The 27,843-nt window shown below is 36.1% G+C and overlaps 1 protein-coding gene across 36 annotated transcripts in view; it reads left to right on the top strand.

Annotated features, from left to right (window-relative positions):
- The window catches only part of NRXN1 (neurexin 1), a 1,138,820-nt gene that overhangs the window by 1,078,793 nt on the left and 32,184 nt on the right, over positions 1 to 27,843 (top strand). Inside the window, exon 1 of one of the 36 annotated variants that reach the window (XM_030826915.1) lies at positions 4,186 to 4,439. The exons of 34 other annotated variants lie outside the window; for them this stretch is intronic. In XM_030826915.1, the coding sequence (XP_030682775.1) occupies positions 4,407 to 4,439 (33 nt within the window). In that variant the 5' untranslated portion in view covers positions 4,186 to 4,406. Of the gene's footprint in view, positions 1 to 4,185; positions 4,440 to 27,843 lie in introns of those variants that run through there. One more of the 36 variants, XM_030826914.1, reaches the window with a different exon arrangement.

Raw genomic sequence — 27,843 nt, 5'->3', positions numbered from 1 at the left:
ACTTGGTGAGAGCCTGAGGACAAGAACTGCAGACATAGTTTCTAAGGTGAGAGGGTGGCACTCTGTCTCCCATGCAAGCTGTGGTGTAGGGTGGTCCAAGATAGGATTTGTTCACTTTCTTGCTCACAAGCTCACCTTTGTAGAGAAAGTAGCCTCAGAATTATAATTTGAGGGTTACAGAAGTTTCCTCTCCTTTATATATTTCCTCAGCTAGTCCTCCTTTGATCCCTGTAATTACTACATTTTCTTTTCTGGGGGGAATGGAGTCTTGCTCTGTCACCAGGCTGGAGTGTGGTGGCGCAATCTCAGCTCACTGCAACCTCTGAGTCCCTGGTTCAAGCGATTCTCCTAGCTCAGCCTCCCGAGTAGCTGGGATTACAGGCACCTGCCACCACGCCTAGCTAATTTTTGTATTTTAGTAGAGACGGGGTTTCGCCATGTTGGCCAGGATGGTGTTGATCTCCTGACCTCGTGATCCACTAGGCTCAGCTTCCCAAAGTGCTGGGATTACAGGTGAGCCAACGCCCTGCTACATTTTCTGTCCATACCTTTAAAAATGCAAATATCATGCAGAGCAATAAAGGCTTCAAGTATATTGTTAATTTCAATTAGGTTAATTTCTCACTTTAATTCTTTTTAAAAACCTATGAAGAACAGATAACTTGACCTATCACAGCATTTGAACAAATTGACCCTAATCTCTTTACTAACACACTTTTACCACTGACTTCCAGGTCACCATCCTTTGAGTTGTCCTCCCATCTCTTCATCCTCGCTTGCTGTTTTTTCCTCTTTTCTGTAACTTATTAAAATTGGAGAAAACCAGGGCTTGGTCCTTGGTCCCCTTCTCTTCTCCATCTAAATCTTGTCATGTTATGATATATGCTTCACAATACAGAATATGTTTATTTAATCTTTTGGAAAGAAGGTAGAAAAGTTTAGCATTTAGAACATGGTTTCTCTATCTCAGCACTGTTGACATTTGGGTCCAAATAATTATTTGTGATAGGGACTGTCCTGTACATTATAGAATGATTAGCAGCATTCTTGGCCACTATCCAGCAGATGCTGCTAGCACCCTCTGGTTTTGACAACCAGAAATGTCACCAAACACTGTCAAATGTTCCCTGGGGGGTGGGGTAGAGCAAAATCACCATCCCAAACCACTGCTTTATAGCAGTTTTATGTAAAACCCCAAAACCCTTAAATTGTTCAAATTGTAATCTTTGACTTAATTTGGCCAATTCGTTTTTTTTAGGTTTGTATCTCTTAAAGTTACAAGAATCTGAATAACAACAAGAGCCAACAATAGAATCCATAAGCCAAGTTTTGAGTTTTGGACAACATAAGCTGCTTCTGGGGAGGAAACACGTGAAAATTTGTTTTGTCTTTAGCCCAACACCATTATTGGTAAAAACATGGATGTTATTTTGCCTTTGAAGCAGCAGTGAACAATATCCTAAATTGAAATTCAAGTTTAGCTCGGCCACTTTTTGCTAATTGCATCCAGCAGAGAAAACTAAGGCTTGGAGAGGTTAATTTGCCCAAGTCTGGGTAAATACACAAATCATTTACTTCTCAGCCTTTTACATTCGTGCCTGGAAGAATCAGACAAAATTTGGGTTAATCGTCACTCTAAATTGTAAGGCTCTTAATCCATGTCTGTATTATTATTTACATTCATAGATAAAAGAACTTCAAGTTGATATGAGATGTGAAGGTCTTCAGCAAAGATTGCCAGAACCTTTATTTTACAGTTCCCTTCTTGCCCCCACCTACACTATTTTTTTTTACATGAAAAAAAGCAGGCCACATACCCTTCCCTCTGTCTTCCTTCCTTTCCCTCAAGATTTTCCCTCAAAACATACCAGTCATGTTATTCTAAACCTAAATGAACATCGATAACATTATTTTAATTAATTTTAAATTAGAAAAGTAAACCATAGACTTGAACAAAATGTATAAAATGGTAACTAATAAAACTATGTCTCAGTCCTACCTTTGAACTCAGTCTCTCTCCTCAGATGTAGCCACTACTTGGCCACTATTAACTGATAATTTACGTCCTTACAGAAATTTCCTATAGGTCCGGCAGGGTGGCTCATGTCCATAATCCTGGTACTTTGGAAGGCCGAGGTGGGCAGATCACTTGAGATCAGGAGTTTGAGACCCACCAGGCCAACATGGTGAAACCCCATCTCTACTAAAAATACAAACAAACAAAAAAAATTAGCTGGGCGTGGTGGCACTCTCCTGTAATCCCATCTACTCAGGAGGCTGAAGCAGAAGAATCACTTGAACCTGAGAGGCAGAGGTTGCAGTGAGCCTAGATCCCACCACTGCACTCCAGCCTGGATGACAGAGCAAGACTCCATCTCAAAAAAAAAAAAAAAATTCTTCTGCATATGCAATCATTTGTGTGTGTATACATGCATGTATTATGTAAATAAGTATAGCCTATACACAATTTAAATTTTATGGCTTTTTCATTCAAATGTATCTGAGAAATCTCTTCATATAAGGACATATGATTTACCACATTGTATTTTACAGATGAAGAGTATTTCACCTGTAAGGCTGTATCATAGTTTATCTAATCAGTTTACTATCAGTCATTAAGGTGGTTTCTAGTTTGGGGCTATTACAGTGCTCTAATGAATAGGTTTAGTGTTGATGTTTTATTATTATTTTCTTTTTGATGACAGGTGCTCTGAGTCAATATTTTTTAAGAATAAAGTTAGTTGAGAATTATGTTATTATTGAATAGTCTGAATAAATAGAAAAAAACACATGACAACATCTATTTTAAAAAACTGGAAAAATACTTTATTGTTTCCTGACAGTCAATACTGAATGAAAGAAAGAATTTGCAAAAAAAACTTGACAGGGTTCAATCTTTCAGGAATGTGTTTAGTTTAAAAAAATAGTTGCCAAGACAAATTGATCTTTGGAATGTCAGCATTCTACAACTCATAAGCATTACTTATGAGGCACACCTATCAATGTTTATTCCAATACACTTTTTTTCTAAATAGTGTTGCCAGACTCTAAAAGATGTTAGAATTAATTGTTTCAAATGCATGAATAGCATGAAAACTGGGCAATGAAAAGCAATAAAAGTGCCAGGGTACTTTTTCTTCTAGAAACTTTATTCCTGAAGATTGTTTTATGCTACTTTTGAGCTTCAAAAAAAAATCTCCATGATACTGTCATTTGAAACACACACTGGTCTCATCACTTATAGCCTACCCTGTCAGACTGTATATAATTAAACATATAATATATAATTGTATATATATATGTATATATAACTGTATATATAATCATCCCAGTTACATTGAAGAAGTGTGTAAACATATCTGTTATTACAGTATGATCACTGGAAACAGATGTATTTGGGGATATATTTCCATATGGTATTCCAGATGTGTAGTCTTTGCTTACCAAATAATTACTGTAAATTTTAGAGAAAAGGCAGCAAATAAGTACATAGTTTCATCATTGAATAATACATTTGTTCTTCAGGCTTTGGGAAACAGGATGTGCATCTTTTGGTGCTTGTTTTTATTTTTAATGATTGGTAAAATGGCATATTTATTGGGACTTAAATTGTCTTTAAAGAGGAACAGTTGTAATTGGCAAAAAAAAAAAAAGCCTAAGAATGTATTTCTTAATGTTGCATAATTGTCTTTACAAACTCATCCCATAAAAATACTCATTATAAACATGGCATTCAAAAAATGTCATTCATTAACTTAAAAATAAAATTATAATTACAAGCCTTCGAGGAGATTCTGCTAGGAGGGTTGCATGCTAATTGCACAGTTTTAAGTTTTCTAATTTAATATTAGGTAAAAAGATGATAATTATCTCAAGAAAAACACATAACAGTTTAAGTGCTGGGGAAAAAAAAGTTTCCCTTCCGTGTTTAGCAATCACACTGGATTCGAATACAATATACAGAAAATGTTCGTGCATGAAAATAAGCCTTTTTTGGGGTCAGGGGGTTAGAGGGAGGTCTGTTTCCCTATGCGGTCTCGTTAGGGGAGCAAATTCAAAAGCAATGACTGCTGAGACTTTTTGAGTGGTGCCGGGCTGGGCTGTGTACCAACAGCCTCGTCAACTGCAGACGGAACTGCAGCATCCCTTCCTGCCGTAGCGCGTCAGCCATTGGCTCCTCGGTGACACGTGACTGATAGAGCCTTTTCTGTGTCTTTTCTCTCCCATCTGTGTGCAGGGCACTGATAGGCCGGGCTGATGCGCAGGCAATTTATCATCTTGATCTCCCACTGAGTCAGGGAGCTCTCCTGTCACCAGTATTGATTTCAGAGGATGGACTAAATTTCCTAGGATTTCCATTAAGAATTAAGAAAAAAGCTCTAAGCACGCAGGGTAGCCAGACAGACATGGATATGAGATGGCACTGTGAAAACTCGCAGGTAGCTTCTTCTGTCACAGCCGCTGCTGAGCACAGCTTAGATCTGCAGCATGCAGGGTTTAAGATACGAGAAGTCTAAAAACAATAATAATGAAAATAAGAATAAACTCATTTGGATAAACTAATTTTAAGATTTATGTTAAAATATTTCTTCTTGAAGATTGCATGTCAAATTTATGCACGCTGTATGTGAAATGTAGAAAGGTTGTTTTAAATTTTAAAATGTCCTTAAACCCTGAGCATGTTTGCTTCTAGTTTTGTTTGCTGCTTTGTATGAGCTTCAGGGGTTTATCAGCATGCTTGTGGCAAAAACAACCAAAACTTGTGTGTGCGTGTGTGTGTGTGTGTGCATATATATGTATATATGTATTAACTTAGTTCAAGTAAAAGCATGAATAAAAGCTGCTTGCAATACTTGCCAGACTGCTTTATTATTGTTAATGACTTGCTGAAAATTTTGCTTAAATATGCTTAGATTCTGACCATGCATGCTTTTGTGGCAGAGTGGGATTTTCATGAGCATTTGTAAAGATGGAATGTCTGAATTAAATGCATGTTTGGTAAAACAGAAAACGTATGAGTGATCAGTGATTAAACCTGACTAATGTAAATATTTCATGATAAGATATGAGTAACATTTACTTACATTAATTCTGCTTACTGAAAAAAATGCATGTCTGGGATAATGAAAGTGTTTCTATTTCTGAAATATTAATTTTGATAATTTCAACAATAGTAAGATTTTAATTTTCTAAAATGCCTCCCAGATGAAATAATTAAAAACATTTTTAAAGAAATTATATCCTAGAAGAGGATTCTAAACTGCTGTTTGTGTATGTGAGAGGCCATGTGCATGTTCGTGTGTGAATTCCTTGGGGAATTATTTGCTACCCTCCTAGCTAGTCCTTATTCTGGAGAAAAGCAAAAATGCCTTGGCATTCAAACATTCCCTAGGCCTGTGGGGAATTAGAGCTAGCAGAAGCAAGAGTATAGCCAGATGGGATTGGCATGCTTGGAGTGAGTGGAGACAATAGGTGGGGGTGGAGCAGATGGAGGACAGAAGGGATTGCATATCAGAAAAAGGGTAGGAGGGTGCCCTTAGGGAAGAGTGTGCTTAATAGTGAAGGAAGCCTGGCCTCTCTTTTCAAGGGAACTTCTGATTGCATCTTCATTTAATTAGGAGACAGAATGTCATGTCCGTGGTGACAACTATTTTCATTAAATTAGATAGCCCTTGCTTCATAAATGGAAGAAATTCCATGGAATAGAAGTTGCTTTACGAGATTACAAATGTTGTGTTGTCTATTTGTGGTGTTTGTCACATTTTTCTCTTTGCCAAGCTCAGGAAAAGCAGAAGAGAAATTAACATTAGGCTATTGTATTATTTTAGTTAGTAGCATCTAAATATAAATGTGGCAATTAATACTAAAGTTATTTACTAGACTTTGGATGATTCAAGCATCTATAGGGCTTACCAAATTTTTCCCTAAATAAGTTTTCAATTCTGAAAATGTTTAGAGCCATGCTAACTAATCTACTATTATTTTACTTCTGACTCTTTAATAGATGGCCATTTACAGAATAACTTTTGAATATTTTATTTATTTGTTGATTTTATCATGCAGCGTGGAGCCTGACCAATACCCAGTTCAAATTCTGAAATGAAATTAATCTTTCAGCAGCCTCCATCAAGCCCTCTGTCACCCCCAGCTCCCAGAGAACTGGACACAGCTTTTGCCCAGAAAAGTCATAGGACTGAAAGAGGATGGAAATCAACTTACTTCTGAATCCTCTGATTTTAATGACTCTTACAAAATTCTAGATGAATCCAGATACAGTTTTCAGTCCTAAGTGCAAATTAATCTGACAAAAATCATGCTTCTAAAATGTAACAGAAACACAAATTTAAAATGTTTAAATGCAATCTTTTGGGTTGCCGGCAGCTCACTTGTCAGTTATCTAGTGGATTTTGTATTAATATATGTAGAGAATTTCCATTCTCCAAAGAAAGTTTCCATTCTCAAAAAAGTTCTTTTGACTTAACTTTTGAACCTTGGCTTGACAAGAAATTATGACTTAGACAAGAAGAAAAAAATTTTTACTTTCGGTACCTTAAGGTAAATCCAGGATAATATACTCAGATCATTATACTAGTTTTCCCAAAGTTGAAGAATAAAGCCAACTTATTTCTGCTGCAATTTCCTTCATATTCTATCCTTAGAAATTAATGGAAAAAAAAATCACTAAGCAGCAATATGCTCCTCACTTGGCAAATTCCCTGTAACATTTTTAGAAAGAGTCTCCAGACCGATCTTTGGACAGATATTTATATTATGGAGAGTAGGCTGCTGTTCATTAAGCAAAATTACCCAGTAATAAAGGATAAATATTTTCATTGACTTTGCACAATCAAGGTTGCCCAGTAGGCTAAGAGACACATTCTCCTTATGGGCAGAATGGAATGAAACTGGAAGAGTCCTGAACTGTTATTAAATGTCTGGTTACAATAGCATTTGGGCTCAACTGCCAGGAAACTTCTCACCAACACATTAACTAGGGAAATGCTTACATATTTACAAAATAATTAGTGATGTAGCATCGCATATTAAAGATGTTCTGGGATGAAATGCTACTGTCTGTGTCACTTCCATATGCTTCTTTAATGTATGAAATGTGTTCATACCACAGCATCTGGGTGCATTTATAAAGTACAAGGGCAGTCAATTAACTGTATGATAGATGCAGTAACCAGAATGCTAATTGATAGGAAAAGCCCTCTTAGCTGACACATTTTAGTTTTCAAATGGTAAGAAAGCATGTAGCCAAGTACTTTAGGCCTTTGTCTATATTAAGTTTAAATATTTTAAGAACTCAGCTTATACTCTACCCATTTAGAAAAAGACATTTAAATGAGATTTCACCCTATCAAAATTAGTGCTCTTAATTCTAGTATTATGAGCACTACCAAAATCCACAGCTGAACAGCGTTAATGAATATTTAATCATACTTAGATCAAGTGGTGCTTTTTATTATTTAGCCTTCTCTTTTACCTCCCATTTTCCCTGCTCCCAGTGTTTTATTCCTCTGTTGCTTTACCTTTGGTTTACGGACTCAAACACCAATAGATAGGAAAAAAATGGCATCCATTTGCTTCAGAACTTGAGATTATTAAACATAAACAATAATCTTTGTGCAAATTCAGGATAGTATAATGACACCAAGTTTAGATTTATGCATTCTTCAGCATTTAAATTTTTAAAATTTACACTAGAGTTACCAGTATTGACCCAGAAAGACTGATTTTACCTTCTGCTATCTTATTTACATTTACTTGACAGCTGATATTTGAATCTCCTGAAGGCCTCCTTCCCTCATCACTCTAGCATAGAGAATGCAGCTCAGGACAATATTGTGGAGTAGGTAGGCAATTTCCAGTATACAGAAAAATTGGAGAGAGTCACAGACAATTATACATTCATGGATATCTCTAGGGTCTTTTGGCACATTAAAGACAATATGAGTTCAAACTAAGTAACAACTATTAAAACTTAAAGCATAATAATAATAAAATTTAAAAATATGTATCTATGAGATAGTTTATATTTTTGCATCATAAACTATGTGTATTATCACTACCTATTTCCATTTGCTCCTCAAATTTTCACCTTTATTTTAATTCATTTGATTAACCATAAGTAACTAGCTCAGAATTATTTCTCAAAAATCAATGATACATTTTTTTCATTGTTGTGCTATATATTTTTTGATCTGTGGGTTAAGCCACAATTCATTTTCTTGGGAATAAAAAACATTCAAATACTTGTTTGACTATTTTCCCATAACTATAATGTATAGCCTTTTGTTATAAAGTCTCCATTACTTTAAGTATTCATTACTTTGAAAGACAAAAACTATATATCATGGTGGGAATGACTTGAATATTATTTTGGAGAGCCAAAACAAGTCAGTTCCCAAAAGAAATCAGTTCTGCAGTCTTTATGCTCTCCCTTTGTTTCCCCTGCTTTTTCATTAAAATGTGATGAGTCTTGTAGGATTCCACCATCTTGGCTCTAAGCCTATTTCAGATTTTTGATGAAAAACATGATTACGTAAGTTCACAGCCTAAATTTATTAGTAAAGTCACGGATAAAGTGAAGGCTTAACAGTATGGGGAAATGCCATTACCTGGCTGACTTAACATCGTTCAAGTTGAAAATTCTACAGGAGTATATCAGTCTATGGCCATACCACCCTGAATGCACCCAATCTCATCTGATCTCAGAAGCTAAGCAGAGTTGGGCCTGGTTAGTACTCCGATGGAAGAGTGTATCAAAGGCAAAATTCTTTCCTAATCAGTCATCCAGTGAAATGAATTTACCTATAATGAAAAAAAATACTTTATGTGCAAAAGTATAGATTATATATATAAAATAAAATGTATTTATGATAAGGTATAATTACATATATAAAACTAAGGCTGCCATTATGACTTCAAAACCATTTTATTGTCAGACCAAACCTTTTACATAGAATTTTGTTTTTTTTAAAGCGCTTTATTTTGAAATTGCATATATATAGCCTTGGGAGTCAATTCTCAATTTTCCATATATGAACTGTCTACATAATGGATTATTTTGCATGATTAGATGTGCTTTTTGGACCAGTTACCCTCCATTGGCTTCAAAATCGTTGTTTTAATTATATACCACGCATCCCTCCATTAGCACAGCTAGATTTGAGTGGATCATCTACTCTTTAGATTTGTAGTGGGACTACAACATTTGTATAAAATGTGTGTCTATATAAAACATTGTTAAATACGTAGCTATTAAATAATAGGCTTAAAAGTACATATAGCAAGCCAAAAATTTGGCAGGGAATAGCTACTCTTGGATTTGCCAAGAGGTTTCTTAGCCTTTAGGAATTTTACTATCTCTTTCCAGAATGTTGAAAATTAAAATATATAAGCAATTACTAAGCACCCCTCTCAGTGCTTTTGTACATTGTTAGTTCAGATCTGTTAAAATATGTACTGGATGATTGTATCTATGCCGGAACACTGCTAGATGTCATGGGTTACGCAAAGAAAAATGAGACACTTGCTGCCTTAAAAGATCAATTGAGGAGTCAGGACAAATAGGCATAAAACTAGAGGGGCACTGAAGGCCTAACTATTTTACTCTATAGCATTACTTAGTATATACTTGCTCATTGTCTTGTGAATATATTTGCTCATTGTATTTTATATACTTCAAGGTAGCTTGGAGAAAGGAAAGTTCAATGTGGTTTAAAGAGATACATTAATGTTATTTCGCTGTATGTTTCCTGTGTTTGTTTGAGCAGCACTAGTTATCCAGTCACAAAATAAAAGGTAACACAAAATCGGGTCAAATCAGGTAGGCTACACATCCCTTAATATCAATACCCACCTCTAAAATGGCATTACGGACACTGAGGGTACTGGAATATCCAGAGAGGACCCAAGTAGCTTGTCTCAAAATCAGTCAAGGGGGTTGTTTCCTGTTGTTCTACATGTTCTCAGGACAACATATTGATTTCTTAAAAGCCAGTTTTCATGCTTTATGAAATATGAAAGTCATGCAAAATGGATGCAACTTTTTGTTTAAAAGTCATCTGCATATTTAGTTTGTATTCATTCTCTTTATTCATTAAAATTAGCCATTGTTGCTAAGTGTTTTTCTGCAGAAAAAGTAAATTGGACACTTTGGCATAGCTGTGTAATTGTCTCAGACCCTTAGGATAAAATTGAGCGTTCTTATAAATTGCTCTAGCAATAATTCTTTGTTTGCCTTATTCTACTTCCTTCGCCAGCTCTTAATTTTCTTTTCTTTTTGGTGGGATGGAGTGGGTAGCTGAGTGTGAGTGGGTCTGGGCAGTAAATGAGGATCTGGCCTTAGGTGAAACAATTTTGAATAAGTAATAATAATTATGTAAACCATCTACTCTTGATACTGGAATGGTCATCAACAGTATTATTTTCTCAGTAAGTAGCTTAAAATATGGTGAATAATTATGGGATATTTTGTGAACCATTCATTAAAACTGACTGAAATGATACTTAGGTATAAAACATTAAACTGAATAGCTCTTGATTCCTTTACAAAACCTCAAGCTAGAGAAAAGGAAGCTGAGGTCACTTCTTAAAGATATCCACTGCAACAAGTGTTTTCTAGATTCCTGACTTTCTAGTTTTCCACATAGCCAGTAAGATTTCAGTTGCATTTTAAACAGAAGGCTACTCCTGCAATAACAAAATAAATACTGACTCTAGCCTATTTCACTCTACCTAGCAATTCCCTAAATGATGCATCTACTCCTTGCAGTACTTTAGGAAAAGATATGAAGGTTTAAATTGATGAGATTAAGTAGAAAAGTATATGCTTGTTTTATTTGAAACTCTAAAATGGGAGGATATTTTCAAAGACATGCCATTCAAACAAGGACAATACATGTTTTATGTCTATGAACATAACAAAAGTGGGGGAGGAATTTGTAGGTTGCTTGTTTTGGGTGTGGTTGTATTTCTTTTTCTTTGCTGAATGTATCTGCATCATTTTTTAAAAGAGAATGTATTTATACATATCACAATTTTGTCATTTTATATGTAATATATGGGAGTTAATCAGATCAGCATGCTTTATTTTAAAAATAAATATTTTAATTCAGAATAATTTGAGATTCTAGAAATGTCATAAACATATTTTAGAGAGTTCTTTTTGTTCATTTTTCCCTAATGTGAATATGTCATATAACCATTGTATATTCGTCAATACTAAGAAATTAACATTCAGTTAATTTTAATCAATTTTTAAGGTGAATTACTTTTGAAAAGTGATTTACTTTTACAATTTTTGTGTCATAGATGCCACTGCGTGTCATAAGTCTACTTTGGGAAATTTATCACTGAATTTGATAAATTGCCTAAGGGAATCCACCAATTGCCTAAGAGAATCCTCTTCACTGGGCTCCTCAGATTTCCACTTGGAAACATCAATCAAATATTTTAGTAGTAAAAACAATTAATAGGAAAGCAGTTCTTTGTTTGTACCTGCTTTTTCTTCCTACCCTTTTAAATGTTGGATTTTCCTGAAGTTGGTCTCAGAATCTCCTTTTCTCTTTTGGTTTCATTGGGAAATCTATATGATCCCCAGCCCAGAATTCTCTTCTCAACTAAAGATCTACCCTTACAACTGCTATCAGTTCACCTCAAATTCAACATGTCCCAATGTGAACAGATTACTCTTTGGAACTTATCTAATTTTAGAGCACTTTCTTTTAATTGATTTATGTGAAGACATTGTACTGGAGAAAGTTGTATATCTACTGATGAAGACTTAATGGCTTTATCTTCTGATACTTGATTTTCTTGTTTGTAAGGTGAGGAGTTCGCAGGTCTAACATTTCATGATTTTGGAGTGTGAATAAATGTGTTTCCTTTAAAAAAAAAAAAAGAATTGCTTTAAAGAAAATTGGTCTTATAAACAGGCTGCTTTTCATTTTGTTGAATTATGTCACCTGGATTTTGAGATGAATCTGCATCGGAGATTTTCTTATGAGATTTTCATCTTGAAAATTTTTATTTTGAAGGTAGTGCCAGAAAAACTGTCATGTCTAGCATTAATTATAGGGCAAACTCATTTTCCATTTCCATAATGAAGAATACAGATGCTCATTTCGAGTCCTAGAAACACAATAGGAAGAAATAACATCTCTTCATCTTGAAAATGAGGAAATTTTCTCAGTGTTGTATCTCAAAAGCAAGCATACTTCAGTGAAAACGAAGGTATGGGGGCCTATACTGCTCGTTCCCCTTGTGTTCCCAAACTTCCAGCTTTGCTAATTTGGAATGATTTCAAACTATCTTTTATACAATGGATGCCAAAAGAGCAAAAATTATTCACTGTAAGTGAAAATATTTATTACCATATGTCAAGAAACTTTGATTCTCTCTCTGGTATTCATAAGAAGAACACTGTGATGTAAAATCACACCAGCTGAACCTGCTAAGTAATTACCTATGTGAATGCTGTACCTACTGTGTGTATTTTTAGGCTTTATATCAATAAATATTTGATAGAGTGCTGCATACTCTGGACTAAAAGTCCTTCTTCTCCAAATCAGTTTCAGATTCTCCTTTAAGAAATAAAGTACAGTGTGGTTCCTAATCAAGTGGGAAGGAAAGTGGTGACATAAGCAATTGACAGCACAGCCTCAGAAACATTCTTACCACTGATAAAGATTCATGGAAAAATAAATTTCAAAACTGCCAAATGAGATCCTCTGAGAACAAGGCTTTGTAAGCGTTTTTTTTTCTATCAATGTGGAAGTCTATAGTAGGAACAAAAAGTTGTGTAGGACAAATTATTTTTATGACTGTTCACAATTTATATATAAAAACCTAGGCCGGGCATGGTGCCTCACACCTGTAATCCCAGCACTTTGGGAGGCCAAGGCGGGTGGATCGCCTGAGGTCAGGAGTTCGAGACCAGCCTGGCCAACATGGTGAAACCCCATCCCTACTAAAAATACAAAAGATTAGCTGGGCGTTGTGGTGGGCACCTGTAAACCCAGCTACTTGGGAGGCTAAGGCAGGAGAATTGTTTGAACTTGGGAGGCAGAGGTTGCAGTGAGCCAAGATGGTGCCATTGCACTCCAGCCTGGAAGACAGAGGCACACTCTGTCTCAAAAAACAAACAAACAACAACAACAAAAACAACTTATATAGCCTGCTGGTGTCTATAATAATTAGAAACCTTAGGCAGAAAAAAGTTCTCCTTAGACACAAGGAAACATATTTAGAACTTTGAAACCGGACATCGTGGCTCATGCCTGTAATCCCAGCACTTTGGGAGGCCAAGGTAGGTGGATCACTGGAGCTCAGGAGTTTGAGACCAGCCTGGGAAACGTGGTGAAATCCTGTCTCTACCAAAAATACAAAAAATAGCCAGTCATGGTGGTGTGCACCTGCACCTGTCAGGAGGCTGAAGTGGGAGAATCACTTGAGCCCAGGAGACGGAGGTTGCAGTGATCTGATATTGCACCACTGCACTCCAGCCTGGGTGACAGAGTGAGACCTTCATCTCAAAAAATAAAATAAAGAACTTTGACATTTATCATTTCAAGACTTTATTGTTTTTTATTTTTTGAGATGGACTTTTGCGTTTGTTGCCCAGGCTGGAGTGCAGTGGCACAATCTTGGCTCACTGCAACCTCCACCTCCCGGGTTCAAGTGATTCTCCTGCCTCAGCCTCCCTAGTAGCTGGGATTACAGGTGCCCACCACCATGTCCAGCTAACTTTTTGTATTTTTAGTAGAGACGTGGTTTCACCATGTTGGCCAGGCTGGTCTCGAACTCCTGACCTCAGGCAATCCACCTGCCTTAGCCTCCCAAAGTGCTGGGATTACAGATGTAAGCCATCATGCCCGGCTTTTTTCCTGGAGTGCAATGGCATGATCTTAGCTCACCGCAACCTCCACCTCCCTAGTTCAAGCAATTCTCCCACCTCAGCCTCCCGAGTAGCTGGCATTACAGATGTGTGCCACCACACCCAGCTACTTTTTTGTATTTTTAGTAAAGACGGGGTTTCACCATGTTGCCAGGCTGGTCTCGAACTCCTGACCTCAGGTAATCCATCTACCTCAGCCTCCCAAAGTGCTGGGATTACAGCATGAGCCACCGAAGACTTCTTAGTATATGGAAGATGTAGTGATTACATTTTAAATTTTAATTTTCTGTCAAAATCTAAACAGAAACTATTTACCTCCCACCAGAATTCAATGGATGCTCTGGGAAACCAGCAGTTTGGAGCATAAATTGATATGAACAGTAGAAGTGTAGCTTTTAATGTAATCTTAAAATGATAGATTTGGCTTCCAGAAAATAATTAGCTTAAACACTTCATCTTTAAAGCATTCCCTGAACTTCAGGCTTCAAAGCTTTAGAAGCATTGTGCCTCTGTGGGACTACAGAGAGAGCAGGGTGAGGTGTTGTGAGGTGTGGCCTCATAACTTCTCAGCCAGCTCTTTTCATTATGGACACATGAAGTAGGGGCCTGGGTATGTTACAGCAGCTCTGGGACATATGAGCGATTCAGCATCTGTTACATATTTTATTCTTTTATAATAATTCCTCCCACTATTTAAAATTTACTGATAGTATTAGCTCTGGAAAAAGTATTAATGGGTTCTGAAAGAGATTCATCATTTAATTCACCGTTCATAGACATTTTAATGAAAGTAATTGAGAAACTGCCTGAGTTTGTTTTACCCTGTTTTGTTTGGTGAAAGATGTTAAAGGATGGGGGTGAGAGGGATCTTCTAATGGCACATTTCTGTTCTGTGTCTGAAGGTTTGGTGTTGATGAGGAGTAAAATCTTTTGCTTCTTTTAAGCCCCTTTCTAGAATACTGTAATCAAGACTTATTTCACATCTCATTGCATGAGAGATTCATTCTACTTTCCTAAACATGAAATAGCTGTATCATAGATGTCACTTGTAAAATGGACAGAGATCCTCTGCCACCACCCAAACCTAGGTGGAGGAACTCTTTTCTTAGCTTTTCTCCTTCCTTCTGCTCATTCTCTTTCTTAATTATTTCCTGTTTGTTTTGCCCCTTTTCTTCTACTTTGCCTACACCAGAACTCTGCTAGTGGCATCTACTGTCTTTTTTTTTTTTTTTTTGCCCAATTCCTGTCACTTGAAAGACAAATTTCGAAGCCAATACATAGCAATAAAATTTCTAAGTCACCAGCCATTATTTTTAGACCACATGGAAGTCAGGAAAATTCACTGAATTCTGTGACATTAAAAGGAAGCATATTGAGCACAATTGAATTCTCAGATAAATAAGGATTCTGCAGGATTTGAGGATTGAAAAATAAGATTACACATTGTAGGGGTAGCTAATTGGGCAGAAATGACAGCATCCTTGGGATATAAATAATGGATGAGAGCTGGATATAAATAATGGAAATTTAATTTTTAGTGAATCTGTGATATTTCCTGTTTTATTTTGTCAGTTTCATTTTATTTGTATTTTGTTTTCATTTTCTTTTTTTATGTTCTTATTTATTTGTTTATTTATTTATTTAGAGACAGGCTCTCAATTTGTTGCCCAGATTGAGTGCAGTTGCATGATGATAGCTCACTGCTGTCTCCATATCCTGGGCTCAAGGGCTCCTCCTGCCTGAGTAGCTGAGCCTCCTGAGTAGCTGGGACTACAGGCACATGCCACCACACCCGGCTAAGTTTTGTATTTGTAGTAAAGACGAGGTTTCACCGTGTTAGCCAGAATGGTCTCGATCTCCTGACCTCATAAGCCGCTGTGTCCGGCCTCTGTGCAGTTTTATCACATGTATAGCTTCTTGTAACCACCACCACAATCAAGATATTAACATCTACTGTTACCACAGGACTGCCTTGTGTTACTCTCCATCACTGCATGGGAGATGTGAAAGGTCATCTACTCTAACCTACTTATATTAGGATGAGGAGTGATTTGCCCCAGGTCAATGGGTTACATAGAACTCTTAGTCAAATCTTAGATTACACCATTTCTTGTCCTACACTAGTTTCAGGCATTACACATTACATTCTCAATTTATAAAGTAGGCAGTTATTCAGCAAGTTTAAAGATAAAAGACTTGAAGCAACAAAACTTTTACAGAGTCATTACAATTCTCAATTTAAAAAAATCCAAATTTCTATTATGGGATGCAAATGGGTTAAGAGAACATTTAACAGTCAATTGAAGCATTAGATTAGTATTCAGACAAAGTGTCTGTATCATAGAGATAATCCATGTTGCTTCATCGGAACTCAGGATGGTTCCCGAAGGGTGAGGAGGCAGTTGATTGGCATCTGTGAAGAAACTCAGAGATTTAGCTACAAATTATATAATCAATACTCTCCACCCAAAGAATTAAATACCTATTCCCTTCCCTTCGTATACCACAAACACACCAGATATTTTTCTTTTTTCTTATTTTTAGTGTTAGGGTCTCACTATGTTGCCCAGGCTGGACTTAAGTGACCCTCCTGCCTCAGCCTCCTCCAGGTGGCTGGGACTAGAGGTGTGTGCCACCACACCCAGCCACACAAGATATTTCAAGAATAATTTTTCCCTTACAGTTTCCTTTTATATTTTAGTTACCATTGATAAAACGATTAGGGTGAGGTTGTGGGGAGAGAGTTGGGAACTGGGGTGTCACACCATATAATTTGATCCACTGACCTGTTTCATATCCACTTTGGAAATATTTTTGGTGCTACTCACCTTTGGAAGTAAATCTGGCTATTAAAGAGTAGAAGAGTATTTATTTGGAAAGAGTGTTGGACTTTTCTACTGTATCAGCATCACAGAAATTAGAGATGTAAAGACCCATAGGCTAATTTGTCCTATTTCCATAGAAATTTCACTGAATATTTTTCAAAAGGCCTAATCTATTTTTGTTCAAAATAAATGAGAATTCAATGCAGATTCTTGTTAGGGCTTGAAACTGCTGATTGTTGTATTTTCTGGGTTGTTTTTCTTTTTAGATCTAGTTGACAGTTTGCATAGCTAATTATTGTGTTCTCATTTGTTTAATTCCAGCATTGCTGTAAGCTTCTTAGAATGGAGGGTCAGGGGAGGGAAGCTCTACTGCAGTCTTAAAGTACATCAACAAGATGTTACAGCAAGGAGTACGGGAGATTGAGAGATTGACGTGTGTGTGTGTGCGCGCGCGCCGTGCACATTTTGGAAGACGGGTCAAAGTTAAAGCAACAATGTCAATTTTAAATAGCTGCCAGGGTTTGGTAGCTAATAATGCGTTTGTGAAGGGTTTTGTCAGTAACAAAATGCAGAAGATACTGGGGTCCCCTGTGGCCATGTTTTTATGTAGGGCATTCTGTATCATGATGAATCATTTGCAGCAAGTTTTTGCTAGAAAACATGAAGAACATACACCCCTAGAAATCCAGCTTTTTCTTGCTGGATTTTAATTAAAATCATTTATTTAATTAAAAATGATATTATTTGTTTAGTACTCATTTTATATGAAAAAGCCTTGTAATTTGAAGAGAATTTGTTAATAATTATTTCCTGTACCCAATAGATAGCTTTAAAACTTGCCCAATTATAGTATGCTGTGGATTCCATTTATGGGGAAAATAATGCTTTTGTCAAGAACCATTGCCTCCTTTGTCAAAGAAGCATGAGTTCAGTGTGCAGATTTTGGAATTTAGAAGCATTAACTGAACCATTTAAGAACCACTGAGGTAGTGATATATGATAAAATGATGTTTTTTGCATGTCTTTTTGTTGGCAGTGCTGGTGCTGGTGCTTTTTCTGGGGAGGGTGGTGTTGATTTAATGACTGGACCTGTGTGCTTTCACTTTCTTTCCTACAGTATAGGATGAGACACTTTTAAGGAAATACTCCACAATTCATTAGACTGAAATTTTGCTTTAATGCAACATCTTTAAATAATTATCGTGCTTCTGGAAGGATCTGTCAAATTTGAATGAGGAAATTAATGTGATATTCAGTAGAACATTTTTATAGCTACTCCATATTGGGAGTACAACTGTGTTTGCAACAATGGTGAAAATGATTATTGTTGAATGTATGTGTACAGCTTCTCTTAGAGCAGCCACACTGGTGAGATAGGCCACCTAAGAGCAGATACGAATGACTAGATCTCTACATTTGCATAAATAAATAAATAAATAAATAAATAGAATTTTGTGGTTTCTGGTTGCTATAAGCAACACAGAGATTTATTTCCAAACCTTTCAGGACACAATGAGTGGCAAACATTGTGTGCGTAGTGATTCGAACCTCCACGTATGAACTCAGTTGAATGCTGGAGAGCTAAGATGAAACTCATACACATTCTTGCAAACCATTGCCATGGCAACATACTTAAAATTTCCAAGGTCTATCTCCCTTGAGTTTGCACCTGCAGTTAGCTTATTATGAAACAAAAAAAGAAGGCTTTCCAATTCAAAAATGCTTTGGAATGGTTGGGACTGTGTTTTGAAATAAAATAGAGTTTAAAAGTCAAAAAGCAAAAGAGAACATTCAGGAAAAAAAATACATTTGCATTCTTCATGCACTGTTTGGCTTTTTCCCCTTCCACTTCACAATATGCTAGGCAAGGACAAAAGTGGATTGTTTACCTGTTGTGAATGTTAAGATACTGGGGTTTTGCCTACTTTATTAAGAAACATGTTATTTTCAGCATGCTGGAGGTAACATATGTATGTCTTATAAAATAATAATGAAGGTGATAATAGCCCATATTTATTTTGAATTTATCATGCACCAGGTACAGTGTTAAGTATATCATCTATCATGATTTTCTTAATTCCTACAACTACTGCAGAGATTGGCAGTGCATCCCTCTCATTTACAAATGAGAGGTTAAATAAATCACCCAAGTTCTACCAGCTCTAAATAGTAGAGTCCAGATTTAAACTTGGGTAAGTCTGACTCCAATGCTCATGCAGCAGATCACCAGAAAGCAGCATTATAAGATCCCATAACCTGTACCAGGACTTCTCAATTTGTCAAGCAAACAACTGGTCCTAGGAAACCAAAAAGATGCTACCATGGAGAGCATCTCTCTGTCTCTTCAGGGTACACCAGGTGAATCACCCACTCTGGATAGATATAGCTGGATGCCTGCATGGCTGCATCAGGTTCTACCTAAAAATATAAACCAGTGTACCTTCAAGTCTTTCAGGTAGCAAAGTAGTCAATGACAGTAAGACAGCCACCTTTCTTATTACGTTACTTCATCTTCATTTCCCTCCCAGCCAACTCAGTGGAACACAAAAGGAGGCTTGGCTTCTGTTTGAATAGATCTTGGAAAAGAGAAATTTAGAAATGTGGAATCTTGTTTCACTAAGAATTCTTGGACTCAGTAAAATAAGAAAAGCCCATTTGAAAATTATCATAGTGAAAATACTACTGAGAGAGTCTCTTACAAATAAATGTACTACCTTCATGAAGAACTCTGCATTAGGAAGAAACTAACAGGTCTTGTGTATTTTAAGCCATGAGCCTCGACTGAGTGCTCTCACGCACCTGGGCTTTCTCATTTGAGAACCTCTCTGACATCCTTTACCTTATAGCCAATTTCTCATTTCTCAAGACAGAGAACCTTGATTATCTGGATTTCCAGCTCAAAGCAGATCTGAAGGGGCAAATTGGAAGGAAGAAAGAGGTCTATAAACGCTGACAAAACACAAAAACTAGATTGAGCTTTTGTAGACTAAAAAGTAAACGAGCAACTTGGGTACCTATGGAGAATAGTCAGTGATACTCTTTGAGATCACTACTGTGTTTCCAGCCCTTGTGCTCATAAAAATGACACCAAATCATCAAGAAAAGTTTGTCTTCTGAACTATCTGTTTAAAAAGCTACACCTATATAAGTTCTCATGATGATAAAAGGTATATTTATGTTGAATAGGCTTCTTTCTTGTCCTTAATTAGTAGGCATCTAAGCAATGATAATGAAGGGAAGAGGGCAGGCAGGGATTGCAGAGGTGTGCGAGAAGGAAAAGGACAAACCCAGATGGCAGAGGCATGATAACAATTGCAATGAAATATGTCAGAATTGAGTGAGACAGACTGTAAATGCAAGGCTGGCAATAGGAAAGCTATCCAAGAGAGGATATGTTTAGTCACTTAGAAATATAAATGTTATGTAAGTGATGTTTATTTGTAACAACTTTTTAAATGACCCAAAAATGTCTGAATAGTGGACCAAAAAAGGTCATTAGGCAATATCATAACTAAATAAAACACTGAAATACCTGCAGGAAGAGTTCAGCAGCAGATCCCATCTCAGGAAATACGTGCACAAATGCAAGTTCTCTAATGAAGCCCCTAGTTCTCAAGACAATTAGCAAAATTCTTGTCCTGTTTCTGCACTTGTGTTCTTTGGTTGGATTTTACTGGGCTTTGCACCAGCCACTGACTGCTCTCCAGTCTGGCAGCTGTGAATGACGGCACCATTCCCTAGTATTTTTCAAAGGCCTTGCTTAAAATTTCAGTAAGATATAGGGCAGAATTTAAAAAGTCGAGTCATCTATGAGAAACTTGGGAAAAGTAGTGAATTATTCCCACTGTTATTTTTATCTGCCCCATACCCAAACATGAAACTAGGAGCAGTAGAAGGAGCAAGATGCCAACTGGATGGAGAGCCGGGAGACTGGGATATACTCCTAGGTCCCTCCTGAACAGTGCAGTGCAGTCATTTGATACTGTACATCTGACCCATGCCTGACCGTGCCAATTTAGGGTTTCCTTCTCTTTACCTAAAAGGGAAATGGAGCATATAATTCAAAGAGCCTCCAAATATGATTTGACAAATGCTTGATTACATCGTGTAGCTAGAGAGAAGAGACATACCTTGTATTTTCAATATACTGATAATGTTGTGATTTTTTTGAGGTGCTTTTACAAGCGCTGTCCTATCAAACATATAATCTTCTCTGTTTATTGAATATTTAAACATGGATGTGTAAATTTAGGTGAGAAACTTGTACTTTCTCTGTGAAGGGAGTGTTTGTCTCTAAAGATTAGGGAGTCCAGTGCTAGGAATAAAGTTTAATTTCCATATTGCAGTGAGAATAATGTGAAAATGTCTACAAGAGCCATTCATTTTGAAAGCTGGTTGTATCTATGTAATAAATATTCATGATAATATCTTCCATATACCAGCTACTGTGCTAGACAGTATGCCTATCTAGGTCTAGATAATTTAATACATGTAATACTCATGCAAAGTAGGTGTAAATAACTTCACTTTTACATAGAAAGAAATCCGGAGAAGGTGGGGAACTTGCCCAGGTTTACACAGCTAGTAAGTGGCAGAGCTGGGATTTAAGTCCAGTCTGTTCAGCTCCAGCATTCATGCTCCTTCCATGCTCAGTAGTGGAAAAAGCAACTTGCTGCTCATAGAGGGCCTGGATTTGTTGTTACACACTGAAGTTCAATTTCACAATTCAAAGCTGGGATGCCTGGTCACTTAGCATCTATCTCAATTTCATCAGTTCCAACTCACCTGTCTTAGGAATTACCTTTGAGAACTATTAAAAGCTGCCAGTTTCCCCTACCCATTCATGATTACATGGCAAATTATCCTGATGGAATGTAGGCAGCTTAGTAACTTAAATTGGAGAACTAGAAGTCAAGTGTCAGGGCTCATGATATCTCAGATTAAATCAACAATTATATACAGGGCACTTTCCTTGTACCAAAAAATATTCTAGCAGAGTAAAAAAGACTATCTCCTTTATCACAAATTTCTACTCATGGAAACATTTCCAGATTTCTTTGACTTACGGAATCATATAATAATAACTGGAAGAGAGCATGTAATTCTCTTCCCTAAATTTATACATGGACCTAAGGTGCTACGGTGTGTTGGTTAGAGTCAAACAGCATTTGCTCCTTGGACTTTTCTTGCTATGTGAGATCGTTTCTCCTGAGGTAGCTCCTCTGGGAGTTGGGACACCACAAATGAAATAAGAAGAGATGAAAAAAATGAAATCAAAGGAAAAAGGAGAAAAATAAACACTGGCACCATTTATTAGTTGTAAAAACGAAGGAGCACAAATTGCCTTACAATGAATAGTGGTAGCAGTCACATTTTCCAAAAAAGTTAACATGACAATGCTTCTTGTTGCTTTTCAAATTGATACCTTTTCTAATCAGCTGATAGCTCAAGTATCACAGAACATAGAGCATCTTTGGTTCTGTCAATCCTTTGCATTTGGAAATGAAAGTCTAAGGTACTTTTGTCTAGTATGATGAGGTGATTTATAGTGTTGGACTTATTTTTCCTATCAAATCACTTCTATTTTTCCAATTATACTGGCTGGAATCATTTCTGACTCATTAGTCAGATATTTGTCTCTTACATGCTAGGTACTGTGGCAGGCCCTGGGGATGCAACCTTGAATATACAGTGTGAACACTTAATACATGCGTAAAAGATTAATTCATAAAATGATGGATGCCTTCTCCAAACCCAAAAGAAATTGGATTGCATGCTCCACCACAGTATTCTAAATGTTCTGAGTCAGAAAATTGTATTTTTATTCTTTGCCTGTATAACTCTTTATTAAATGAAAATATTCAACAAATGAGTACAAACGGATAAATGAATGAATGGCAGAATCAGTAGATATACATTTGATTAGTGCATTCTGTCTTGCAGTATTTCTTGGTGTGAATCTTATGACTGGCCTCTTTCAGGAAAAAGATGAAGCTTTCATCCTGTAGTTAGATTTTGAAGGAAAACATTACAAAGGAATAGTTTTTTTTTTTTTTTTTGCAACTAAGTAAAAGCATTTATAATGTAAGACTATTGCAACAGAGTTTATAAGAGATAGAGATAGTTAAGGAATATTATATAGGTAAAAAAAAAAACCAAAATGATAGTTAACTATGTTTTTCTCAGTCCCTTCCACAGAGTAGGCTTTATCTTACTGCTTTCTCGAAGGACAGGAATGCTTCATAAAAGCAGGAAGACCAACTTATCGCAAGACATTTTTAGCTTTGCCTTCCTTCTAACCTTCAGTCATTCTCTCTTTCAGTTAAAGATAATGTCACTTTTTGCTATTTCTCTACCATACATTTCCAGCCATGGGGTATAATGTGGAAGCCAGTTAGAAAGTTTCATTGTCACTTCTAGAGATGTTATAAGGCAGATAAAATCTTTGAAAAAGTGTTATTTTGCCACAATTCTCATCTCCCACTTTTAGTTGTATTCCTAGAAAATAGTCTATACTTGTTCAATTTTATATTGAGATTGAATTAGCTGGTATAAATGAGCAATTGTGACAATCATGCCTTTTTCATAACCAAAAATGTAGTGAGCTTAGACTGGATGACCATCAAGAATAAGATTATTTAAAATGTGATGATTCCAGTAAATTCAAGTGTCATGTATAATATTTCTTCTATTTTTAAAGTCAAGATGAATCCCTCACTTTTAAGTAAATTGTATTTTCATAACGATTATTTTTCAAGTCATAATTATTTTCAGAAAATCCTTTTATTCATGCAAATGCTTTAAGAATATAAGCCAGGTTTTTGAATGATTATGTCATTTTAAGTCAACTCTACTGAATTCCTATATAGATGCCCTGGGAGCATAAAACATAAACTCTACCCAAAAGGAGCATATGAAATAAAATAAAACATATCACTAAGCAGTCTTCATACTTTTAGATTTCAAGATGATTTCGAAAGGCAATTACTCCCACTATTCTAATGCACTAAGAAAAGATAACTCATTGTCTTAACAGGAGTTGATTAGCATATTATTCATACATATAAAAGACAAACCATAGGCAAAGTCATATTATAACTACAAATACAGCCACTCCTATTGTAAGGAGCATTGTCATGCATGAATTACACTTAGAGAATCAGTCTTTCTCTCTCCCTCTCCCTTTTTCTCTTTCTCTCCTTTAACTAGCATTGTTTGCTAAGTTGTCTGTTTTTTCCTGTTTATCTGTTCATTTATATGCTGTAGATATAAGAGAGTGGTAAATTCTGGATGCAGTGATAAAATAAATCAGGTTCTCACAATCTAAATAGAGTAGAACTTAGAATTTAGAGAGAGCTCAAGTATCCCTGAGTCTGTGCACTAAGCTCTCGAGGAGATCTGGATCGGAGAAAACGTAATCATAGTGCCGGGCATAGATTGGTGCTGCCTACCTTGTAGGTTACCAGTGAGATCCACACATATGCCCTAAATAAGGAATGCCAAAATGAATTCAATGCTGGCATAACAGGAAGCAGCCCAAGAACAGCATCTATGTGAGGGGCTAGTGTAAGTGAGAGATACAGATCCTATTCAACTGAGAGACAAGAGGATTTCAGGACATTAAAATAAATTGTATTCAGGTAAGTGGACATTTGGTTGCCCTCTTCAAGCACTAGCCGGAGCTCTCCTTTGTAGCATCATGTGAGGGACAAAAATTATTAGTTATAATAATAATTTTTTTATTTTATCTTAAGTTCTGGGATACATATGCAGAATATGCAGGCTTGTTACATAGGTATACATGTGCCATGGTGGTTTGCTGCACCCATCAACCTGTCATCTAGGTTTTAAACCCCACGTGAATTAGGTATTTGTCCTAAGGCTCTCCCTCCCCTTTTCCCCCACACCCTGACAGGCCTTGGTGTGTGATGTTCCCCTCCATGTGTCCATGTGTTTTCTATAATAATAATTTATATAAACTCTGCATCGTGGGCACTTTTACACTTTCCAAAATGACTTCACACATATCAAATTTGACTCCCTTAACATCCTGTGAGACACAAATAATTACATATATAAATATATGTATTTAAATGTATAATATGTATATATTCATATGTCATGTTTAGAACACAGAAATCAGTCCAAGATGATGTGTACTGCTCATGAAAACTAGAACTGAGACTTGAATTCTGGAGTAGTATTTATTTTGCATTATTGGTCAGCATTGTATAAATTAAACTGAGGTGTTTCAGCAGTACAACATCTTAAATATGTATTAAGGAGCCAATGTGCACCATAAGGAATGAAGCAGTCAAGTGTAGAAGCTTGGAGTTCCAGTTTAACTAGAACTAGAAGACACTGGATCCTCTTAGCACATGAACAAGATAACATTGTGACGTCTGAGCCAGATAATGTTTATTCTCAATCACCACTGGATAGATACAAGCATAGTGATGCTACTCAGATATTGGCTTATTTGGGGGCATGCAATCGTGGGCCTTGCATGTATTCAACTCATGAATCAACTCAAAATCAGAAAATACACTTTCTGTTAACTAAGTCATCATTATTTCCAGCCACATCCATATTTCTTGCTGTTCTATACTCCAAACATCGTGTGGAATGGAAGTTCTCATCTATCCCCAAGTTAAAGTTTATCAGGTGACATTGGTCATAGTACTACCCAGTAGCAGAGAAATGTTTTTTTATAACTGGCTGCTTATCCAAAGGTAAATGTGGCTCCTTCTACATCTTTGATCTTGAACCTTCACTTCTAAGGTCATTGTGTCAATAAGACTGACTTGATATTCAATACATGTTTAGATTGTTTCTGGAGAAACTACCAATATGGCTAATAAATGGTCACTTCCATGTATTTATTCCCAAGATGTAATAAGAAATAATCTGACAGAACTCTAATGGTTGTTGTGTGAGAGAAACAAATATGAATATCTCATTAGCACTTATGTTGTGAAGACAGTAGTTAATAAGAGAGAGACCTTGGAAGTTGGAAGGATTTTAATCAGTGGCTTAATGAGAAGAGAGAAGGGAGTTCATTGAGTTAGTTTTGTAGCCAGCATTAGCCTGCAGTGTTCTAAGTCAAAGAGATACAAAGACAGAAAAAGATTCAATAATTTGCATTTTCTTTTTGTCACCAAAAAATTAGTTATGCATTTAGGTACAGAGACTGAGGGCATGGTATGTAAGGTCTTTAAAACAGTAATTTAAGAAAAGATTTTCACAAGTAAATAAATTTCTGGGTTAACTCCATTTCAAAATAACTGTAATTATGTCAATATTTGAATTTCTGTAATTGGATTTTTAAAAGTTGAACTCTAGCATTAATTGTGCTCCCCTTTTAGTGTTACATGATGTGCTGCCGTATCAAATGGTGCAGAAGCTGTGAATATGCACCTCCCGTCTGTGTGTATTTCTTCAGGACGATTTTAGTGGTTACTTATCTAAAATCCAGTACTCTACATTTGCAACCTTTTCACTTATTTTAAGTTTATTTTATCACGTATCTTTGTAGATCACATAAAATTCATTAGAGAACAAGATGGTTTGGGATGGATGGATGGATGGATGGATGGATGGATGGATGCATAGATGAATGAATAGGTAGAAGTCATCTGGGATAATAGAAAAACATAATCTACTGGGAGTCGTATAATCTCATAGATTTGCCATTAACTAGCATAGATTTGCCATAACTGTGGCCAATTAAATTTTTCTAGCTTCAGTTTCCCAATATGTACAATGAAGAGCTTACATTAAAGATCTCTAAGATCTGACTCAGTACAAGAAGATATATGACTGCTTAACTAAAACATGTTTTCATTCCCTAACATGGCAACAATGAAAGCTTGGATTTGGAGTCAGACTAGTTGAAATTATCCATCATAGGCATTATGCAATCATAAAGTCTGGTTTTATTTTGGCCTTTTACCAAAAAGGATTTTGATTTCAATGTGTGTGACTAATTAATCTATTAATTAGTCCACCAATCCATTAATAGGACTAGATACTCATGTTGATACAGCTAGAACCCTACTTTTCGTTTCAACCTGTGTGACTAATCCATAATAGGACTAGATATTCATATTGATACAGCTAGAAGCCTAAATTTACATTTGTAAACATCTTTCAATATTTATTTAATTTGGAAATGGCCAAAATTATTTCAGAAAGTGCTTTGTCCAAAAGCAAAACAAAGACGGGAAACACAGTCGATCACTCATTCAGTACCTCTACTCCATTACCAGCAGTCTTTGGAGGTCTGACATTCTCAAATTCTAATTAGTGAGAATTCAGAAAAATAAATTTTTCCATGGCTTCCTGAAAGTTTAAATTTCATATTAGTTGATTTTGCCAGTCCTTCTACATTGCCTTGGCTAAAAATGGAGATGCAATATGAGCATAGAGGTCATCAGTAGCATAAAGAAATAGTAAAAACATATTTTTTAAACATAAATTTAATTTCACTTTCCCTGACAGCAGGTTCCTTATTTGTAGGTTTTCTATTTTGAATAAGTTTGCTAAAATGATGTTATTTTTTGATTACTCAAAAATTCAGTTTTATTCTTTTCCCCATAATTTAATTAAAGTGTATTTCTGTGACATTATTTCCATATTCCTATATTTTCCTTTGAGTTTTGCCTGTTAGGAGAACCACTATCAAATGTACATAAAAATGAATGTTAGATTGAGTAAGATGTGATTTCTTTACCATGGCAGAGTTCTACTCAAACTCACTTTAATGGTTCTGGAACCATTGCATACATTTTAAACAGCTGAAAAAAATTTGAAGGAAATTGAATGGCTTTCAAGTCTGCCTTTTTCCCAAGCAGACAGCTGATTTATGGTCACTTTTTGTAATAGCCTAGGGCATCAATTGGGAACGAACATTAAAGAAACGTGAAAGTGGCTGTTTTCAGGGATATTTGAGCTTTGCCCTACATATTCATGAAAGCCAATGTTCACACATTCAAATTGGGTAGATGAGTGTACAGATGAGTATTTTTTTAGCAGACACTTAACTATAACACTCTGAATAATAGTACCTCCATCTTCATTCCAGATAAGGATGCTTTTGGTGAATTGTAAATG

This window comes from Nomascus leucogenys, chromosome 14 (genome assembly GCF_006542625.1).
Source record: "Nomascus leucogenys isolate Asia chromosome 14, Asia_NLE_v1, whole genome shotgun sequence".
Taxonomy (NCBI): domain Eukaryota; kingdom Metazoa; phylum Chordata; class Mammalia; order Primates; family Hylobatidae; genus Nomascus; species Nomascus leucogenys.
This window is presented reverse-complemented; position numbering and strand designations above follow the sequence as displayed.